Source organism: Microtus ochrogaster, unplaced genomic scaffold (genome assembly GCF_000317375.1).
Source record: "Microtus ochrogaster isolate Prairie Vole_2 unplaced genomic scaffold, MicOch1.0 UNK122, whole genome shotgun sequence".
Taxonomy (NCBI): domain Eukaryota; kingdom Metazoa; phylum Chordata; class Mammalia; order Rodentia; family Cricetidae; genus Microtus; species Microtus ochrogaster.
Genome location: NW_004949220.1, coordinates 521,095 through 544,633, shown reverse-complemented (window position 1 = coordinate 544,633; position 23,539 = coordinate 521,095). Strand labels below are relative to the sequence as shown.

Genomic DNA, 23,539 nt, shown 5'->3' with positions numbered 1-23,539 from the left:
CATTTCAGGTTCCCTATCTTCAGCTGCCCCAGGAACTAACTGGGGACCTCTCCTTAGGCACCTGGAAGCCCCTCTAGGTCCACGTCTCTTCCCAACCCTACGATGGCTCCCTTAATTAAGATATGTGCTTCCCTGATTTTTATATTATAAGAATGTGTTTCCCCTTAAAAGAACAGTTTTGTTTTCTACTTTCTACTTCTTAGAGCTTGTACTCCTAATGGTATTGCTTCTGTAACCTTTCAAAAAGTTAAACTGTAGCCAGGAGATGGTGGTGCATGTCTTTAATCCCAGTACTCCATAGGCAGAGGCAGCCACACCTCTGAGTTTGAGGCCAGCCTGGTCTACAGAGTGAGCCCCAGGATACCCTGAGCTACACAGAGAAGAAGTTTCTTGAAAAAATAAAATAAAATAAAAAAATAAAATAATAAACTGTTTTATATTTCATATGAGATGAGAATTTCATTTGCTAAAGTTTCCTTTTCAAAAAGTATCAGATTTTTAATATTGAAATCAGTGTAGAAAGGGATAAACTGTTAGAAGCCAGAAGCAGAACTTTCACTTACAATCTCATTTTCTTTGACATTGGTAAGTCCTCATGTTGCATGAATGCTCAGGATCATTTCCTCTGTGCCTACAGCATTTTACTTTAGTTTTAGCACTGACAAAAGAATTATTGAGTCTTAAATTTGTCCTTATTTGATGATCTCATTTTTATCAAATAGTGATATTTAAACTCATCCATTCTTTTAACCTGTGTCTTTTTATAGGTGAATTGAGTCCATTGATATTAAGCAATATTAATGACCAGTGGTTTTTAACTCTGGTTATTTTCTGGTAGTAGTTTGTGTGTGTTCCCTTCTTTGTGTTATGCTGGTTGGGGGTTATCAGATGTCTGCATTTTTGTGGGTGTAGTTAACTTCCTTGGGTTGAGGTTTTCCTTCTAGTACTTTCTGTAAGACTGGGTATATGGGTATGCATTGTTTAAATCTGTTTTTGTCCTGGAATATCTTGTTTATTCCATCGATGGAAAAGTGATGAAATTTTTGTGATGTGAATGAAAGCTTTGCTGGGTATAGTAGTCTGGGCTTGTATCCATGGTCTCTTGGTGTCTGCAGCACATCTATCCAGGACCTTCCGGCTTTCATGGTTTCCATTGAGAAGTTAGGTGTAATTCTGATAGGTTTCCCTTTATATGTTACTTGACTTTTTTCCTTTGTAGCTCTCAGTATTCTTTTTTTATTTTTTTCAGTATTCTTTCTTTATTCTGTATGTTTTGTGTTTTGATTATTACATGGCGAGGGGATTTGTTTTTGATCCAGTTTATTTGATGTTTTGTAGGATTCTTGTACCTCATAGGGATATGGTTCTTCAGGTTGGGAAAGATTTCTTCTATAATTTTGTTGAATATATTTTCTGTGCCTTTGAGCTGGAGTTCTTTCCCTTCTTCTACCCCAATTATTCTTAGGTTTGGTCTTTTCATGCTGTCCCAGATTTCCTGAATGTTTTGTGTTAAGAATTTGTTGGAATTAAAGTTTTCTTTGACCAACGATTTTATTTCTCAGTACCTTAGATTCTTTCTTTGATCTCTTGTATTCTGTTGGTTATACTCATCTTTCTAGTTCCTGTTCATTTACCCAGATTCTCCATATCCAAAATTTCCTTGGTTTGTGTGGGTTTTTTTTATTAGCTCTATTTCAGTCTTCAAATCTTGAACTGTTTCCTTTACCTTTTTGATTGTTTTTTTTTGTTTTTTTTGGGGGGGGTTCTTTGAGAGATTTATTAATTTCTTCCATTTTTTGTTTGTTTTCTCTTCCATTTCTTTAAGAGAGTTTTTCACTTCCTCTTTAAAGGTCCCCATAATTTTCATAAAATTATGTTTAAAGTCATTTAGTTCTACTTCTTCTGGGTTAGAATGAACAAGTCTTCCTGTTTTGTGTCTGCTGGGTTCTGGTGCTAATGTGTTGCTTTTTAGGTTGTTGGAGGAATTCTTGCATTGGCATATACCCATCTCTTCCTTCAAATAAGGTTTACAGTGTTTTGGCGTCTTGGGCCAATCCTTGCTGAGTATTTGGGAGTTTTTCTAGGACTTCCCTGAAAGCTTCTGAGGTCTTAATACACCTGCTCCCTTGGTCTTTGCTCCTGGTTTGCTCTCTTGGTGCTCTCTCCTAATCCCCTCAGTGTTTGTAGCATGCTCTTGGTCCCATCAGTATTATAGGAAGCTTTTAGCTCTTAGGCAGGATGTGATTAGTAACTTGGATGGGTTTGGTTTTGGGAGATCCTAGTCACAGGGAACTCCCTGCTGGCTCTTAGGTCCCCTTACTATTGGAGCAAGCTGTATTTCAGAGTTCCACAGAGATTGCAAACAAATAGGTGGGTTTGGGGGCAGGGTGCAGCTAGTAGTTTTGATGGTGGCTGGATGGGTTGTGGGGTAGCCTAGCCACAGAAAATCTCCTTGCTGACTGGCTATAAAGGCCAAGGGAGTTGGGCAAGGGCTCCTGGGTTTTGTCCCACTGTGAAGGTCCTAGAGAGTGGGGCAACCAGCTATGTGGCTGTTCACTTACCTCTTTGGTCCCATACGTATTTGTTTTTTCTCATTTTATAATTAACACCTAGGTTTCTTAGAGTGCCTACTTTTTTCTCCAGTGTGAAACACCTTTTATTTCTGTTAAAATCAAACTTCTTCCCCAACAACTCTGTAGACTAGATCAGAGAAGTCAGAGTTTACTTATAAAGCTCATAGCTAAATGCCTCAGTTAGCATTTTGTCTATAAAATTTGATGTCTCTGCAAAGCTTAGGAGGCAAATTTGTTTGGACCAAGTTTTCTAAATTTTAAAATGAGTAACTATTTCAAAAATTGTCATTAGGATGTACCATGATGTTCAAGCTCCAGTTACTTGGAACATGACAGACATTCACACATTGTTGCGTGCCTTTTTCCATTAAGAGTATACCATCTTACTCCTTCATCAAGTTCTCATATTTTGCAATATCAGAACTAAATTGAGTGCTGTGCAATAGTTCAAAAGGCCAAATAGCAAAGTAAGTTTAAAACAGTTAATGGTTGTGTAAAAAAAAAAATTCAAATAAAATGTGCCTTACAGATCTAAGTCAGAACATAGGGAAGGAACCATGATTAGAGCTGAAGAATTACCAGAGTGGTGTCCCAGTGAGTTTTGGCTGGTATATTTTGGAGCTTCCTAAAGCATTGTCAGTGTATATGCATGAGTTCATTTTCCTGGAATTTCTTTTATATAACCTTACTACCATTTTCAGCAGGTTCAAGGATTCAGAAAATATTTACAAACAAGTACGGACAGATTAAATAATAGAATGACAAAATAAGGCCAGGTGGTGGTGGCAGCAAACGCCTTTAATCCCAGTGCTTGGAAGGTGGAAAAAGGTGGATCTTTGTGAGTTTGAGGCCAACTTGGCTTAAGATAAAGTTCAGGACAGGTTCCAAAGCTACACAGAGAAACCCTGTCTTGGAACACATACACACACACACACACTCTCACACACACACAAAATCCCTGGCATTATTAACTGTCTTATTCATTTATAAACCTAGATAATTCACCAAATCAAATGATTTAGTATATATTTAGGACATGAGCACTCAAAGGTATGACTGAGGGGAAAGCTTTTATTTTTAGATATAAGGGATAATACAGCTAGGGGCATCTGAAAGAGTCTAGGGCAATGAGAGAAAGTAGTAGACTAAACATGAGCAGCAGACTGAATATGGCCATGAAAGAAGACAAAGTGTGTGAGTGTGTGGAAGAGACTAAGAGAAGAGGACCAAGAGAGAGAGCAAGACGGGGGCAAAAGAGAAGCAAGAAAGAGGGGAACAAGCAGACCAAGAGAGAATGACAAGAGAGAGGAGTGTAAGACTGGCGACCATAAGAGTGCCAAGGAAGCACATGGATAAAATGGCAGGATTACATAAAAATGAGAAGGGGAAAGGAAAACCACAAGAGCTGGAGAAATTTAGGGTAGGGAGCTGAGTGAGAAGAACTGAGAAGAGCCAGTGGTGCTAGAGACCAACATGCTCCACAGTTGGTCCTTTGTCCTGATTTCTATTGTGCGATGATATTGCATTTGTATTTTAATACAATTCATTCTTCTACATGTTAACATCTAATTTTGTCAATGCCATTTGTTAAAGATGATTTCTTTTTCCCATTGTATAATTTTTGCTTCTTTGTCAAAAATCAGGTCTTCACACGTGTATGGATTAATATCTGAGTCTTCGATTTGATTCCATTGGTCAACCTGTCAGATTTTCTGCCAATACTAAGCTGTTTTCATTACTATAGCTCTATAATAGTATGTGATGTCAGAGATGATGATACCTCCAGAAGTTCCTTTATTGTACAGGATTGTTTTGGGTTTTCATGAGAAGTTTGATATTATTTGTTCAATGTCTATGAGAACTGCTTCTAGACAGTAAAGAATTACAGATACACAATAGGAAAGATTCAGACAAAAAAACACCTCTAATTTGGTCACAGTGTTGGATAAATGTATGTAGGTTTGAGAGAGAGAAGAAAAAGAGTGGAGTGTTATAAAAAGAAGTAAATAGTTTTGTAAAAAATAAAACAAAGTCTTTAAAGAGACATAGTACAGACAGTCATAGATTAAATAAGTAAAGATAATAAAATAAATATTAAACTTGTAGAAAAAGTAATAGATTAAGAACAAGCCACATAAAAATGGAAAATTCACAGAGAGTCTGAATTATGTATATTATTACATTATTTATGAATTTTTTGACTGCAGAAAGACATTTGATTTTAGGGACTTCTAAGCTAAACCAACACACACACACACACACACACACACACACACACACACATATATCAAATGTATTTTGAATTCAAAATTTGAGTCTAAGGATATGTTGCGTTGGAAAAGAGGTTCTTCTTTTTTTCCCACAGAGGATGAGAACCTGTAGATTGCTAATATGATTTGATGGACTAAGATTCCCTGAAAAATTGCTATGAATACCCCCCCAAATACGTTGCCCAATAAACAGCAGGAAGAATTTTGAAGAATGTATGCTTGCAGTCCCAAATATTGTTTATAAATGTGTGCTTATATTTAAAGTGTGATATTCTATAGAGATTTGCATGGGTATGGATCTTGGCTTATTGGTACAAATTTAAGTTTAAGGTCAGTTTTGTTATACCGGGTATGTGTATTTGTGATATTTATTAAGGTATGGTGTTGTGCAGCTTAAAAAAAAACCAGGATAGCCAAAACAATCTTGGGCAATAAAAGAACTTCAGAAGGCATCACAATCCCTGACTTCAAACTCTACTATAGATATACAGTACTGAAAACAACCTGGTTTGGTATAAGAACAGATGAGAGGACCAATGGAACCGAATAGAAGACCCACACATCTTCGAACACCTGATATTTGATAAAGAAGCAAAAAATATCAAATGGAAAAAGGAAAGCTGTAGAAATTAGAGCGGGGGCTGCGTCCCGGCACCCGGCCGCCCACATGGCTAGCTCTACCCGAAATAATTACACGGACACTGTGTTCATTTAATCACCGCTTGGCCCTTTAGCTCTAGCCCTTACTGGCTAATTCTGATATCCCGATCAACCCATCTCTAATAATCTGTGAGCACCGGTCTTAGTGAGCACTGGTCTTACCGGGAGTGTATCTTCCCAGGAGCGGGGAGCATGGCGTCTCTCTGAGGCATCTGCTCCCGAGAGCAGAGCTGTGGAGTCTGACCTCACTTCCTCTTCCTCCCAGCATTCTGCTCTGTTTACTCCTCCCTCCTGTTTTAACCTATCAGGGCAAGCAGCTTCTTTATTTAATTAACCAATGACCTTCCTCCATCAGAAAGCTTATTTAACAAGTGGTGCTGGCATAACTGGATATCAACATGTAGAAAAATGAAAATACACCCATATCTATCACCATGTACAAAACTCAAGTCTAAATGAATCAAAGACCTCAACATAAAGCAAGCCACATTGAACCTTATAGAAGAGAAAGTGGGTAGTACATTTGAACACATTGGCACAGGGAAGCACTTTCTAAATATAACCCCAGCAACACAGATACTGAGAGAAACAATTAATAAATGGTACCTCCTGAAACTGAAAAGCTTCTGTAAAGCAAAGGGCATGGTCAACAAGACAAAACGAAAGCCTACAAAGTGGGAAAAAATCTTCACTAACCCCTTATCAGACAGAGGTCTGATCTCCAAAATATACAAAGAACTCAAGAAATTGGACACCAAAAGATCACATAATCCAGTAAAAACATGGAGTACAGACCTAAACAGAGAACTCTCAAAGGAGGAATCTAAAATGGCTAAAAGATGCTTAAGGAAATGTTCAATATCCTTCGTCATCAGAGAAATGTAAATCAAAACAACTCTGAGATTTCACTGTACACCTGTAAGAATGACCAAGATCAAAAACATTGATGACAACTTATGCTGGAGAGGCTGTGGGGGAAAGGGAACACTTCTGCATTGCTGGTGGGAATGCAAGCTGGTACAACCCCTTTGGAAGTCAGTGTGGTGATTTCTCAGAAAATTAGGAAACAACCTTCCTCAAGACCCAATAAAACCACTTTTGAGTATATATCAAAAGGATGCTCAATCGTGCCACAAGGACATGTGCTTAACTATGTTCATAGCAGCTTTGTTTGTCATAGCCAGAACCTGGAAACAACCTAAATGTCCCTTGATTGAAGAATGAATAAGAAAAATATGGTACATTTACACAATGGAGTACTACACAGCAGAAAAAATAATGACAGCTTGAATTTTGCAGGAAAATGAATGGAACCAGAAAAAAAATATTTTGTGTGAGGTAACCCAGACACAGAAAGACAATTATCACATGTACTCACTCATAGGTGGTTTTTAAACATAAAGCAAGGAAAGCCAGCCTACAAACCAAAATCCCAGAGAACTTAGACAACAATGCGGACACTAAGAGAGACTTACATAGATATAATCTACTTGGGAAGTAGAAAGTATAAAAAGACAAGATCTCCTGACTAAAATGGGAGCATGGGGACTTTGGGGGAAGGAATGAATGGCAGAGGGGAGAGGCAGGGAGGGGAGCAGAGAAATAATGTAGAGTTCAATAAATATCAATCAGTAAATAAATGTAAAATTAAGAAATATAGGTTAATAGATGTATTTCAGAAGGATGGGTATTCTTCAAATCTTTTAAAGGCTACAGAATATGGCAGTTAAAGTGTTTTAAGAAGTTAGGACTTTTTATGATAATGAGACACATCTGTTCCTAGAAGCACCAATTACTTCAAGAGGAAGATGGGCGTCAAAGAGACTCCTTATTGAGTTGGTTAGCCATTTGGGCAAGAAAGTGCTCTTGCCTGGACTGTTTGATAAGCTGGACTTGCAGGACCCACAGATCAATGACTGATGAACTTGCTTAAAGGTGAGATTATCCTTTGGGATTCCAGCTTCATAAAAGTGTTTGCCAGACATTCTGCAGAACACAGAAAAAGTGACTGACAAGCTGTCAATATAGGCAGAACTGCCTTTGAAATTTCCTGCTTCATGGAAAAGTCTGCTGGAAACTAAAGGCCTGTAGGCTGAAGAGGGATGCCCCAATGGTACAGAAGAATCTGGGTGACTCTCCAGGCAGTGAGATGTCTCTGTCAATTCTAGAGTTTTGTAAGTTGCTTACAATAAACTTATTGTTTACTTATGTAATATTGCATCATTCTGGAATCTTTGATGGAGTTGAAGAATAGATAGATATTTATAGTTATCATTTTCCTTAGTTATTATAAAATAAATATAAATAGTATAACTGTAATTTTTGCTTGATACCTTTGTTATATGTAATTTTACTATGTAAAAGGTAAAACCTTCCTTTTAATTTAAACAGTAAAGGGGGGTGATGTGGGATTTCCCTCTGTATTCTGTGATTACTGTTAATGAATAAAGAACTGCTTTAGCAGAGTAGGGCAGGGAGGAGCAGAGCTAGGTGGGGAGAACTGGACTGAATGCTGTGAGAAAGACAAAATGAATCAGAGAAGCCATGTAGCCCCACTGGAGCCAGGCAGAACATTAGTTGGTAAGCCACAGCCATGTGGTGATACACAGATTAATTGATATGTTAAATTAATATGTAAGAGTTAGGCAATAAGAAGTTAGAGCTAATGGACCAAGGAGTGATTTAATTAATACAGGGTCTGTGTGATTATTTTGGGGCTAAGTGGCTGGGACCAACAAGCAGTCTCCTTCTACACTTTTATTATGTTTAGATATGCTCCTTGTATACCTGATCTCTCCAAGACCTTTATCATGAGGGAGTGTTGGATTTTGTCAAATTCTTTTTCAGCATCTAATGAGATGATCACATGTTTTTTTCAGCTTATTACTTATATGGTGGATTACATTCATAGATTTTCATCCCTGCATCTCTGGGATGAAACCAACTTGATCATGGTGAATGAATTTTTTGATGTGCTTTTGTATTTGGTTTGCCAGTATTTTGTTGAATATTTTTGCATCTATGTTCATGAGTGAGATTGGTTTGTAATTCTTTTTCTCAGTTGAGTCTTTGTGTGTTTTTAATGTCAGGGTAACTGTAGCCTCATAAAAAGAGTTTGGCAATGTTCCTTCTGTTTCTTTTATTTGGAACACTTTGAGAAGTACAGATATTAGCTCTTTTTTGATGTTCTGGTAAAATTCTGCTCTGAAACTGTCTGGCCTTGGGCTTTTTTGTTTGGTAGGTTTTTGATAACTGCTTCTACTTCCTTGCAGGCTATAGGCCTATTTAAATTATTTACCTGGTCTTGATTCAATTTTGATATGTGATACCTATCCAGAAAACTATCCATTTCTTTTACATTTTTCAATTTTGTGCAGTATAGGGTTTAGTGGTATGACAATAATTCTCTGGAACTTCTCAGTATCTGTTGTTATGTCGCTCTTTTAATATTTGATTTTGTTAATTTGGGTATTCTTTCTCTGCCTTTTGGTTAATTTGGATAAAGGTTTGTCTATCTTGTTGATTTTCTCAAAGAATCAGGTCTTTGTTGCATTGATTCTTTGTATTATTTTCCCCTATTTTATTGATTTTGGTCCTCCAGTTTATTATTTCCTGATTCTACTACTCCTGTGTGAGTCTGTTTCTTTTTGTTTTAGTAGTGCTGTTAGTCACTATTGTGTGCTCTCACAACTTTCTTTATGTAGGAATTTAGTAATATGAACTTTTCTGTTAGCAGTGCTTTCATAGTGTCTCATAAGTTTTGACACATTGTGCCTTCATTTCCATTGAATTCTATGAAGTCTTTTATTTCTTTATTTCTTCCTTGACCCAGGGTTGGTTCGATAGAGCACTGTTCAATTTTCAAGAGTTTTGACCCTTTCTGCAATTAGTGTTGTTGTTAAATTCTAATTTTAAATCATGATTATTTGATAAGATACAAGGTGTTAGACCAATTTTTTTTCTATCTGTTGAGATTTGCTTTATTACTGAGCATGTGGTCAGTTTTAGAGAAGGTTCCTTGAGGTGCTGAGAAGCCAAAGATATATCCTTTTGTGTTTGAGTGGAATGTTCCATAGGTTGTTAAGTCCTTTTGGGTCATGATATATGTTAGTTCTCTTATTTCTCTGTTAAGTTTTTGTCTGGTTGACCTGTCCATTGGAGATTGTGGGGTGTTGCAGTTTCCTGCTATTAGTGTGTGGGTTTTGATATGAGATTTAAACTTTAGTACTATTTCCTTTACATATGTGGTTGCTCTTGTATTTGGGGCATAGATATTCAGGATTGAGACTCAATCTTATATGGTACAAAGTGTCCTCCATCTCTTATAATTGATTTTAGTTTGAAGTCTATTTTGTTAAATGTTAGGATATTAGGCTAGCTACATCTACTTGTTTCTTAGGCCCATTTGATTGAAAAATCTTTTCCCAACCCTTTACTCTGAGGTAATCTCTGTCTTTGAGACTGAGGCATGTTTCTTGTATACAGCAGAAGGCTGGGTCTTGCTTTTGTATCCAACCTTTTAGCCTGTGTCTTTATACAGGTGAATTGAGTCCATTGGTATTAAGAGATATGAACAACCAGTGATTTTTAATTCCTGTTATTTTTTGGTGATAGTGTTTGTGTGTTTCCCTTCTGTAGATTTCACTGTTGTGAGGTTATTTGTTGGCTGTGTTTTTGTGAGTACAGTTATCTTCCTTGGGTTGGAGTTTTCCTTTTAGTACTTTTTTAGGCCTAGATTTGTGGATAGGTGTTGTTTAAATCTGGTATTGTTATGAAATATCTTATTTTCTCCATTGACAGTGATTGAAAACTTTTTTGGAAATAGTAGTCTGGGCTTGCATTTTTGGTCTATTCGTGTCAGCAGAAGATTTACCCAGGATCTTCTGGCTTTTATAGTTTCCTTTGAGAAGTTAGGTGAAATTCTGATAGATCTACCTTGATATGTTACTTTACCTTTTTCTTTTGCAGCTTGTAATGTTCTTTCTTTATTCCAATTTTTAATTATCTTTTCCTCCATTTCCTTAAGGGAATTTTACTTTTTCTTTAAAGGTCTTTATCATCTTTATAAAGTTACATTTAAAATCACTTTCTTCTGCTTCTTCTGGGTTAGCATGATCAAGTATTCTTGTTGTATGGCCACTGGGTTCTGGTGTTACCTTGTTGCTTTTTAGGTTCTTGGACAAATTTTTGCTTTATAACCTACCCATCTTGCCTCTTGCTCCAAACCTTGCAGTGGCTGTCTGTGTTTTTGGAAACTGTTCTTGATCTGCTCTGTACTGTCACTGTCTATGTCTCAGAGAGCCATTGTGGTCTCTCTTTGCCCTCTCTCTTAGCCTGCTTTATTGGTCTACTCTCTTGGATTGCTCTCTCTTGGTTCACTCTGTGCAGTCACAGTTTGTGCTTCAGAGTTCCTCTCCTGGTCCTCTCTCTTGGTTCTCTCATTGTAGTAGCAGACTGTGTTTCAGAGTTCCACCGAGGTTGCAGGAGACATAGGAGGGTTTGGTGGCAGAGTGGGACTTGTAGTTTGTGGAGTACTATAGTGACAGTTGAGTCTTTATAGCTATTTGCTTAATAAAATTTAACATTAATTATTAGTTTAGTTGACTGTTCTATAAGAAAAAAACAATAAAAATATAGGTGAACGCTCTATATAATTTTACCAACTCCTCCATAAGTCTAATATTTAAAATTAAATGTATTCTTAAAAGATCGAACATTTATTGTTATAAGATTGTATAATACCAGAAATGTGCAGAAGGTTTTTGAACTTGGAAACATAAAATCATCAAGCAGTTTTGCACAGGTAGTAGGTAAGGATTGTCGGGGACAATGATCTACTACAGGAAGGTGTTCAAATTGTTCCAGACCTGAAGTTATGAGCACTTATAATAGAAGTGGGAATAAAATAAAGGTGAACAAGTTGACTGGCAGGGCTGTATTACATGTTCAACACTAGGAATGGGCCTGGAAAACTGTATCTTTTGACATTATCTGTAGTAATATGTTAGAAATTATTTTCTCTCTTAAAGTTCTTATTTCAAATCTTAGCATAAAATCAAGTGTCTGTATTTTTATATTTCTCATTTTCTTTTATTTCTGCAAACTATCTCTTAAAATAAGTAACAAGATTTTATATAACACTTTACAGGATTGTTGGTACTATATCATATTAAGCAGATCTTTCCAAAAGTAGTCTAGCTATATTTCATATTGTATAAATGCATATTTTAACTTCTAATGAAGTATAACATTTTTGGAGAGTTTATCATTGAAGGCAGTCTAAATTGTACCTTTTCTTTTGATAACTATGTGGGATCATGGTAACACTTTGTGTGCTGCCAAATCCTTTTGTTTTTAGTATTTCTGGTTAAACTTAGAGACTGGTACATTGTTACCCATTTTAAAGGGGAGCCACTCTGAAGTCAGTTTTTATGTTTGGCAAAGTTATTTTTCTCAGAGACATCAAGAACTCATCAGATCTGCAGGTGTAATGCCAACATGTCTGTTGCTTTATGCAGCACCCTTTAAAGTATATAAGTTCCCAAGATTCACTAATGTTAGACGTACAAATAAGCTCTGAAATAAAGTAAAATGAAATCTCTCTCCCTCTCTTGTACTCGTTCTCTAGTTTTCCTTCTAATTGAGAGCCATGAGTGACTTAATTAGCACAATTAGCTGATTTTCACTTGTGTTGGTGCTAGAAGACACTAGAATATATGAGATGAAATTTTCAGAGCTGGTGCACAATTTCTCATATCTCATGTTTGCCTTTTTGCTAAACATTTTTCCCTCAAATTATTATTTCTGAGAAACAAGTTAGAAAATTTTGTAAGGGACATTTTTCAAAATGAAAGAAATTAATTTAGATCTTTAAGTGCCCTTTAGATTTATTTATTTTTTACCTCCACATATATTCTCAGGATGATTTACTTTCTTTGCTTTCTTAGTTCTGCATTTTTTGTGCTTTTTAAAAATCTAGACTCTATATCATGTTGACTAGAGAATGTGAAGATTATTTAATTATCTAAGTCAATTCTGACCCAAAATTGAAAAATACCAAATGAAGGGGGGTATTTTCAAAATTAAAATTTTGTAATTTTCTTCAGTTCATCCATTTCCTGTCCTTTAATAAAGACACCTAGTTTGATGATACACTTGTTTAAAAACAGATATTTGTTCAGAAAAATGAAAAAACGTAAGACAATCATTTTATTTCCAAAGGCTGATAAGCTATCTTGTCCCAGTTTTCAATTTTGCTTTGTGTAAAACTTTTAAATGAGTGTTTTGCATTTAAAATTTCTCTGCATTTGCTGCAGATAAAAATATGAACTGTTTAAGTTTTTAAATGGCAATATCCTAAGAAAGCAATGGGTTAGAAATTCTTAACTATTTTACATTCAGAATTCTAATAGGAGAGGCATTGGTGTTGCCACTAATGTGGAGTATGGCAGGCTATATGTTCTCCACATCAGGTATGCCAACTAGACTCTGGATTCAAACCTGTTACCCCAGAACTCACCTCTGGCAATAGAGAAAAACGAGGTATAGGTCACATTAATGACTCAAGATCCCTGTTTTATAGTTTTCAGTGGATACCTAGGAAGAATATTTTTTATTTTTTAACTTGCACATGAGTAAGCCTGAGATTTAGAACTCACTAATTCGTAATCTTTTAACAGCTCCCCCAAACAATTAAGCATGCTAGTAACTATTTTTAAACCTATAATATGTTTCCTATGCTTTATCTTAAGGTAAGCTAGATTTTTACTTTCTTTGTGTGGGCAAGAAAGTTATTTCCAGAAAAGGAATCATTTTGTTTCAAAGGATTTCAGGCTGTCTAGCTGACTTGATAATTAAAGTGTCTTTGGACATATCTTTAAACTGCATAGGGTCTTGGAATTGTGAAGCACAAAGGAAAATATAGAGTACAATTTTTTCTCTTCCACTCAAGTAGAAAAAAATTAAATAGGAAAATTTGGGGGTTTTCAGAACACTTAGAAACTTAAGGATACCCTTTTCCTTTTAAAATTTATGTTTTAAAAATTTTCATTCTTCCATGAAACTCTAAGACATAGTGATACACTCTATGTGACTAGATTGAGTTTGTTGTTGTGGTTGTTGTTTGTCAATTAAAAAATAAAAGGTAGAGAAAATGTCCAAGGGCAACATGTGGCAGCACAGAAACCTCAAGCACCACAGAGAGGGTCAACAGTTGAAGAAAGGTGTTTATTGGGATGAGATAACACACATTGGCAGCAGTGACACAGAGAAAAAAGACCCTCTGCTTTACAGAGGGGAGAGGTGAGATAACACACACTGGCAGCAGTGACACAGAGAAAAAAGACCCTCTGCTTTACAGAGGGGAGAGGTGAAAAGAAAAAAAAAGTCTCTTCCTTAGGGCTGGGAATTTTAAAGTCTTCATAGAGGTTTTCCTTCTCTAATTTTTGTTGGTCAGTTTGAAGAATTTTACTATGGTTGAAGAGACCAGAACTGTTGTGCTTCCTGTCCTGAGCAGATCTTAAACTTGTTGAACCAATCCATAAACAGGAGGCCTGCTGGTGATAGAACAAAGAAATATATAAAGCCAAGATTTTGTCACAAGAAGCAGGGTGAGGAAGAAGCCACCTTTATTATGGAGCCATGGTCTCTCTTGCTAGTCTATCTACCAGGGTGTCTGTTTAACTCCTAGTCTCTGAATGCTTGAAGTCATAGTAATGACTCCACAAATACTCCTTATAGAAAAGATATAGAGGTAAATCATTAATTTGAAATACCTGTGCTTATCCTTATATTTTCCTGAAGTGTAATCATTTACTTACAAAGAAGTACAATTCTAGTAAAAATACAGAGTTACAGCAAGCACAAGCACTATGGAGAAGTAGGTAGTGAGTTTGTCTATATGAGATTTGTTTTTAGAAAATGCTTGGTTTATTCACTCAACCATTTCTTAGGAAAAAACATGAACACTATTTTTTAATAGCTTTGACTTGAAAGAAAGGACCAATACACACTTGGAAGAAAGAATGACTACTATAAAAACTAGTTTATAAAAACTTATGGAAATTCAGGGTCTGAAGAGGTTCTACCTGTATGAATCATGGGCGAGAGAAAAGAAGGAGACCAAGCAGAATTCAATTGTCAAGGTCTCCGTTTATTAGGGTAATGGTTACAACTTATATAGCCCTTGAATGAGGAACTTGGCTTGGGATGGGGGTTTGGGAGTATCAAAGGTCACCCAGTCAGCACACCTGGTGTAAGCGGAAACATTCCTTTTGTGGTTCCATTAACAAACAGTTCTCAAGATAGTTGGGATGTGGGGCTCTCTGCAAACATCCTTAGGACAATGATCCCTGCTATCATCTTTAGGACAATGATCCCTGACAAAAGACCAGTAAGACAAAAAAAAAATGCCCTAACTAGGCAATACAAGACAAAAAGACTACAAAAATACCATTAAGTTAATTTTGTATTGGCCAACTACTGTTGGGCATGTGGTGTACCCTATAAATGTGGCTAATATTCCCAGGGAGACTCCACTGAAGAAAACTAATTTACCATTTGCAAAAGGATGCCAATCAGAGATAGCTTCATTGTTAGGGATGGGAGCTAACTTGAGCCTGTACAGGCTCTGTAAGAAAGAAGACATCAACTTGGGTGGGTGATGAGGTGAGAAGCATCCGGGAGGAGTTGTGGAAAAGGGAAACTCTGATCAGAATATATTGTATGAAAAAAATTATTTCCTGAAAAATTAAAGAAAAATATGATAATAAAACCTCACCAAACACTTAAAAAAGTGGATGATTTTCAGGCAAGTGTGATAACTATAATCCTATTATTCAGTTAGCAGACTGCTGAGATTACAAAACCAGCCTTGTCTACAGAGCAGTCCAGCCAAGGCGATCAGACGAAATAGTGAGATACTGTTAAAAACAAAATCAAACAGAGGATATGGGTAATATACAGAGGACAAATATTATAAAAGAATATTTTGTTTAAAATGATTAATATTCTCATAGGTTTAAAGATATTAAAATACAGCATAACTAAAAATGAAATAACCATGTAAGAATAATACACTGGAAAATAAATATGATATGTTAAATTTCACACTAGGCAGTGATGTAGGCAATCTTTCAAAAATACAGTTAACAAATGGGAAATTAATTATAAAGGAAGAAAAACAAATAAGAATTTATTTATGTAGTCTAATGTCTTACTAAGCAGAAACCCACAAAAGGGAAACATGGAGAAAAAGGTCAAGAAATAATGAAAGAACAAACAAAAGAGTTTGCAAACCAAAAGTGTATCCTGCTATGTCAAAAGCTTCAAAAGTGCCCACTAGTGAGTCCTGTTCTGTAGAGACATGTAATTATTAATTTCCATAATACTTAAACAGAAAATGAAGATGAGAATGTCCAGAAGAATGCTCACCTCTACTGGATTAATAAAGAAAGTAACATCTGACTTTTGAACAGTTAAATATATTAAAGGGAGAATAATTACTATTCAAGGATTTAATATCTAATCTAACTGATCAAGTAGAAGGTAGAATGAAGCAGATATATTTCGATTAAAGACTAAATATCATTGTCCATATATTCTTTCTAGTTCTCAGCTATGCCAGCTGTGCTCCTTCTACTGCCTTTTACTTTGACTTTCAAGTCTCCCACAGTTATGGCCAGGCATGATGTTGCTGACTGATAAACCAATCAGTAGAAATGAAGAATTAGAAAGATATAAATTCAAGCCAGGTGATGATGGCACACACCTTTAATCCCACCACTTAGGAGGCAAAGGCAGGCAGATCTCTGTGAGTTCGAAGCCAGCCTGGTCTACAAGAGCTAGTTTCAGGGCAGAATTCAAAGCTACAGAGAAAGCCTGTCTCGAACAACTAAAAGAAAAAAATGTAAATTCAAGCACATTCTTGGCTACCTAGTATGATTCTAACTCAGAAAATGTGTGGCTTGGGCAAAAACTCAATGACAGAGGTTGCTAAACATGTGTAGGCCTTCAGTTTAATCATTAGTATTCACCTCACCCTAAAATCTTTAGTAAGCTGGTAGTTCACTAAAGATTTTATTTTCTCTATTAACTACCACATAGTAAATAGACAAAATTGATTACTTCTTTGGAAGGCATTTGGGAAATGTCTCTTTCTCCTAGTCTCGTATGTTACACAGATTTTTCTATTTGTTGAAATAAATGAAAGGTTTTCAAGCTTCATGCAAACATTTCAAAAGTTTACACACCAGGGATCTCCATGTACTTACTGGCCTCCATTACCATTTAGAACTGGATCATGTTTCTCTCCATGAGGTCAAGCCAGACAATGAAGTAACTGTTTTACAGAATGACATTTTTAATAAAAATCAAAGTTCCTCCTAATGTCCTTCTAAGTTGGCTTTTGTTTCATGATATAATAGGAAGTAAACAGGTATTGGTTCACAGAAATCAATTACTACCACCCAATGACTGACTTTCTGCTGACCGCACTGGTCAGAAAACTGGAAGATTCTAAGATTACAGTCTTGAGAAATGTGCAGTTGCTCCTTTTCTTGATTCTACAGTCTTGAAACTTTATAAGCTGTGTACTCAGGATGTAGTCACAATGGCTTTTTTTGTTAACAAATGAATAAAAGATACAGTTGGGGGAAATTCATAAAGGATGAAAAACAAATTCTTTCCTCCACTCTATGGACATTCTGGCTGTAAGGTAGGTATGTTTCTTACAATTTGGAGAATGTAGTATACACAATAATAGGATACCTAAGATTCTGCATTGTGGCTCTATTTTTCTTTTAAAAGTTATGATCTGTATTTTGTATTAAAATGTAAATTACTTTTAGACCATGTACATCAGTATAAGCTTTAAATCATTTTGCAAATGATAATATAAGGAAGACGTAGCATAAAACTTGGAGCAGTTAGAAGAAAGAACATGAAAGCAAGATCTGAGTGAGGTAGAATCAGAGTCATTTCAGCAGCACTGAGGGAGCAGTCTGGGTATCATATCCTGACCCATAACAGCAACAAATTCCAAAAATCAACTTAAAGCAAAACAAAACAAGCTTGTTTATATGAGTAATGTTGATATGCAGCTAAACAAGAATGTGTGGTTTCCAAGTACTGACTATGTGAAATTTTGAAAATCCCAATTTGTCTATAAATCAGCTGGGGATTAGTTTATATTTATGTAGAGTATTACCTTCCCTTTCAATCCTGACTGAGGTGCTGAAGAAATAGATGGTTGAAAGTATTTCATAACCTTTCCAGGCACCTGGCCTTAGCATTTCAAAAGAGATCAGGGTTTTGCAGTGACCAATGTACAATCCTAATTCTCATTCACACATTTGATCATTTGTTTAATACCATGAATCACAATGGTCAGGCACACTGTGTGAAACATTTCCACTGACCTCCTCCATAGGTGTCCCAGTAGGTCATCTAGAATGTTCAAAGCCTTCAAAGCCCTGGTTCTCATAGGAGCTGGAATCACAGGAACTTTCTGTGCCATGGCTTTTGTTCTTGTAATTTATAATTGTGTTCACTTATTGATACCAAAGTGTTTACTTAGACAAGGAAAAAATCCCCTAAAACTGTTGTCTCTATGATTTCTAACATAGTATATCAGATTTATTTTTTTAATTTATTAATTTATTTATTATGTATACAATATTCTGTCTGTATGTCTGCAGGCCAGGAGAGGACACCAGACATCATTACAGATGGTTGTGAGCCACCATGTGGTTGTCGGGAATTGAACTCAGGACCTTTGGAAGAGCAGGCAATGCTCTTAACTACTGAGCCATCTCTCCAGCCCCTATCAGATTTATTTAAAATGTTAAGAGAGCAAAGTGTTGTTAAGAGTTACCTACCAGACAAAATGCAATAAATTACTTAAAAGTTCTGGTATCTGATGCAGCTCCTGCCCTCTTCTTTCAGTACTTTATACATACTTTCACAGATAACCCAGTTTTGTTTTTCACTGTCAGAAAACAGACGTTACAGCAAAACATAAAGAGCACAATGGGAAAACTATAGATGAGATAAAGAAGCAGACCCAAGCCCTAATTGTTGACTTGGGGCTTTAAGGACATTTTGAAGTGATGAAATTTATGGCTAAATGTTACACTTGATGGTAATATACTTTATTGTGGTTTTCTACTATTCTAACATTTACATACTTATCTCTTTCATAATACATGCTTATATTTTATTTGAATTGCAGATACCTCACGTCATATATTTGCAGGTATTGCTTCTTTGTTCCTATGACTAATTCTTTCTCTTAATTCTATCAGCTTATTCATAGTATCCCCACTTTTCTGTGTTCAAAGGCCATCTTTGTTACACGTAGTACACCAGTTTAGACTGATTTATGTCCTCGAGTGGTATACCACATAATAATGCCTGCTTCATTTGAGCTTAGTAAAATCATTTGGGAATTCACTGCTAAACTAGACAATTAGTTACAGATTTTAAAAATGTGTTATTTATGACATATTGATTAGATATAACTTAGAAATAAGTAAACATCTATGTAAATGCAAAGGAAGTAAGCAATATTCTGATTGTCATTATTGACACCACGCTGTACCTCACTTTGATTACTTTGTGATGGAGAATTATTTTAATTATTTGCAAGTTAGTCTTGGTAGTTTTAGTCCAAATGAGTTTTACTCAGAGTTAGCAGGCTGCACTACCCGTGCTTATTCCTTGAGCAAATCACTACTTCTGAACTGTCTTCCACATACCATAAACTTAGCAGATAGGTATATGTTTATCTTTGCCTTTATTTTACCTATGAAGCAAATATGATAGGCTATTTACAGAATTTTAAAAACTTAGAATGAGCCTCACTTCCCAAATGAATAGAACCATGGCATTATATTTTAAGGCATAACCAAAATGTTCTTTTTTCCTTTCACAGCAAAATGCTACAACTATGGATCATGACGATATCAACAGGTTTCTCTCAATGTAATAATTATTAGTATTGCTGATGGTCACTTTTAGATAATAATTTTAGCTGATAGAGAAATTTAAAAATGATTCCTCTCCTTTCATTTCCTACATAATATCCTGGAGCTGTAGTGACACTGACCTGATTTATGAAGTTGTATAGCCTTTTTGAAAAGGTGATGACTTTACTGCCATAGTATTTTTCAAATAAAATCTAAACTCTGTTTATTGTTTCAGAAATGTGTCCTAATCTATGATCATAGCACTAACTCTCATTCCCACCATATTCTGTCATGCTATCTACCAAATGTTCTAAAACTCATTTATCTGGCTCACAATCTAGTTTCTGACCTTCAGACCCATTGTCCATAGTCACTGAATTAACTTCTTCACCTCTTAAAATAACCTCTTGTCTACAAAATCCTTTGTAGAACACTTTTTACCTTTTTCCCTTCTGAGATTTCTTTAATTTTTTTTGGTATCAAGTTTTCTAATAACATTTATTCTGTTTCACTATAGTGTGCTTTTGATTAACTGTAGAGGGTTTTTTCTTATTATTAAGTTTCTTTTTTATTTATATTTACCAAAGTGCTTAGACTGTATTCACAGGAATGTGGGAAGGGCACTTGAACAATATCAAGCCATTTGTAAAGAATTGTTTAATTAAATTAAACAGCTGGATAGTGTTTTCAGACATGATTATAAAACTGAACTTTTCATAGAATTCAACAAGTATGAAAAATTAATCTCCTGCAGTGCTTCTGCTCTGAAAACAAGTCTCTGGGTGTGTTGGGAAATACATTTGGAGATATTTGATTGGCAATCATTATCTTCCTAAAAATCAGTTACCAAATATCATGGACACTTGGAGTCATTAATTTGCCAAAGCTGCATACTTTATGTGTCAGACATACAAGACACATTCTCAAATCTTATTGAAAGCTCAAAATATAAAAATAGAACTCTCGACTTCAGGCAGATTTTCAAAAAACAGAAACACTAGGTCCTACACATTTGAAATAAAGCACCATGTTTTGCATTTCTTTTCTTTTGGGGGAAAGGGGGGTCGAGACAGGGTTTCTCTGTAGCTTTGGGGTCTATCCTGTAACTAGCTCTTGTAGACCAGATGGTCTTGAACTCAGAGAGATCCGCCTGCTTTTAAAAGCCTCACAAGTGCTGAGATTAAAGGCTTGCGCCACCACCACCCGGCCATGTTTTGCATTTTCAAATGCTTTTCTTTAGAAAAAAAATTAAAATTTGTAAAATGAAATTTGAACAAATATTTTTCAAATACTGCTCTTTAGGAAAAAAAGTTAGATTTGAAGAAATATTTTTAAATAACATAAGGAGGCTTTTATAGTATTGATATAATGTGGAGCAATCAGTCCCATGTGAAAACACTTCCTAATACTTGGATTCTTGTGTCAGTCATGTCTATTCAAAGGTATAAGGTCTTAGTTTTAAAATAGCTGGAGATAAGCTTCCTAAACTTCAGAATTTCTATTCATTTGGTCCTATTTCTCCTGCTGTTTCACTCACATTCTTTACGTTCTTTTCTTTTTTTGTGTGTGTTTTTCTTTTAAAAAATTGCTTTCATTTTGCATACCAAATCAGTTCTTCATCCCACTCTTTTTCCAACCCCCAGCTCCCTCCTTCCCTTCCCTCATCCACTTCTCAGATGGGGTAAGGCCTCTTTTTTTGGAGCCAACAAGGTCTGGGACAACAACTTGAGACAGGATCAAGCCACTCCTTATCAAGGCTAAGCAGTGTATCCCACTATAAGGAAAAATTGGCTCCAAAAACCAATTAAAGCACCTGGGATAGGTCTTGGTGTGACTGCCATGGACCACAACAGATCAAGTCACAAAGCTGTCACCCACATTCAGAGGGTCTAATTTGTTCCTGTGCAAATTGCCCAGCAGGCAGTCCATAGTACCTGACCTCCCAGTGGCCCTTGTCAGCTGACTCTGTGATTTTCCCCGGTGCTCTTGACTCCATTGTTCATATAATCCCTCCTCCCTCTCTTCAACTGACCTACAAGAACCCAACCCAGATCTTGACTGTGAGTCACTGCATCTGCTTCCATCAGTTACTGGATGTAGGTTTTATGATTACAATTAGGGTAGTCACTAATCTGATTATAGGGGAAGGCCCTTTCAGGTACCCTCTCGACTATTGCTAAGAGTCTTAGCTGGGGTTATTCTTGTAGATTCTTGAGAATTTCTCTAACAGCAGATTTCTCTTTAACCCCATAATGACTCTCTCTATCAAGATATCTTTTTCATTGCTCTCCCCCTCTTGTCCCTCTCCCAACTCAGTCTTCTTGATCCCTCATGTTCAAATTCCCCTTCCTTTCCCTTCTACCCTCCTCTCAGTTTCCCCAGGAGATCTTAACTACTTTCCTTTCTGCGTCCTCCATAGGTGCCTCTCTTTGGGTCCCCCCTTTAGCCTAGTTTCTCTGTGATTGTGGATTGTAGGTTGGTTATCCTTTAGTTTATAGCCAACTATGAGTGAATACATACCACGCCTGTCTTTTTGGGTCTAGGTTATCTCAGTCAGGATGTTTTTCCTTGTTCCATCCATTTGCCTGAAAACTTCAAGATGTCATTGTTTTTTATTTACATTTTTTCAGATTATTAAAGCGAGAAGACAGTTTCGTATTTATTCCTCGTTCCCGTGAAGAACTTCCAGACAACTTTCCAAAGGAAATCCCTGGGGTCTGCTATTTCCTGGAGGTAAGGACCGGTCCAAAGCCACCAAAGCCTTCTCTGTCTTCAACAAGAGTAAAAAAGGTTTCCTACAATATTGGCACCATGTTTCTTCGGGAGACAAGCCTCTGAGACCTGCTGTGGATCAAAGACTCCTCCAAAAAAAGCACAAGCCCAGAACATGGGTCCCAATGAGGGGTGGAAGACATTGCTTCTCTTCCAATGCTCTGTAAGAACATGTAGTAGAGTTTCTGTGTCAATGTCATGCAATAATCCTTGAAACAGTGAATAACTGCTGTCAAAAAAACCCCAGAAAACAATACAAAAAAAAAAACTTGGATGCTAGGATGAAAAAATACAATGTATTCATCTATATGAATGTTTCAGGTCATATATATTTTATTTACACTTACAGGCCACTTTTCAAAAGTAACCAATCAATAGTACCTGTGCTTTCTTGCTTGTCACCCATACAGGTATCTCTTCCTATATATTTGTACCACTTTTGAATATTCTCTAATTATCTTTTCCTAAATAGACATTTCATACATATATCATAGCAGTGTGATTAAACTTCTAAGCAAGAAGAATTGTAACCCAGCAAAAATATTTTAGGGATATTACCTATTTTTATAAATATATATACATATATATCTTCTAGATAATAACAGTTCAATGAACATGATTAGATATTCAGTATGTGTTGTTGTATTGTTGGTATTTTATGTAATATTAACATACTAATCTAATATAGTTTCGTTCATTTAGAGAGATTAGTGCTTGAACTAAGAACATATATATCTAAGGATATCAGCTGTTGAGAAACCACATGTCTGCTAAGTGAACGTATCTTTCAGATTTATTTAATGTAGCTTGGAGTCCACAGGAAATGGAATTTTCTAGTAGCAGATAAACCTGTGACTAAGATTCGGGAAAGATCTTTTTTTTTTTTTGTAATTTCCAAATGCATATTAGTTAAAACAAATTGCTTTGCAATACTGGGCAATTTTCAGGTTATAACTTACTAATGTAGATGAAGTTCGCAACCTTAAATAGCCCTCTAGTAAATAGCATTCTCATGACATGATGTATTAGTAAATTCCTTCTCATCTGGACTAATGCCTTCTGAGTACTGACTGACAGTCGCAGATAAATCCCTGAAACCAGCATTACTGACAAAGGCCTGTCAGGACATTTGTTTTTTATTGCCTGAACACAAAACAAAGAAAAACCCTGGATTTCATGGCTTTGAGACTCTAAAAAGTGTATTCTCCTGCATTTTTGCTTATAAGGCAATCAAAGCAGCAAATCACCTCAGCAACACTAGAAATAATGGGTCTAACTCTCTCTCTCTCTCTCTCTCTCT

The 23,539-nt window shown here is 36.0% G+C and overlaps 1 protein-coding gene across 1 annotated transcript in view; it reads left to right on the top strand.

The window, feature by feature from the left end:
• Positions 1-23,539, top strand: part of Gucy1a2 (guanylate cyclase 1 soluble subunit alpha 2) — a gene marked incomplete at its 5' end in the record, with an annotated part of 252,172 nt that overhangs the window by 226,234 nt on the left and 2,399 nt on the right. The window contains one exon of the mRNA XM_013355381.2: positions 22,098-22,200. Coding sequence (XP_013210835.2) covers positions 22,098-22,200 — 103 coding nt within the window. The remainder of the gene's footprint in view (positions 1-22,097; positions 22,201-23,539) is intronic.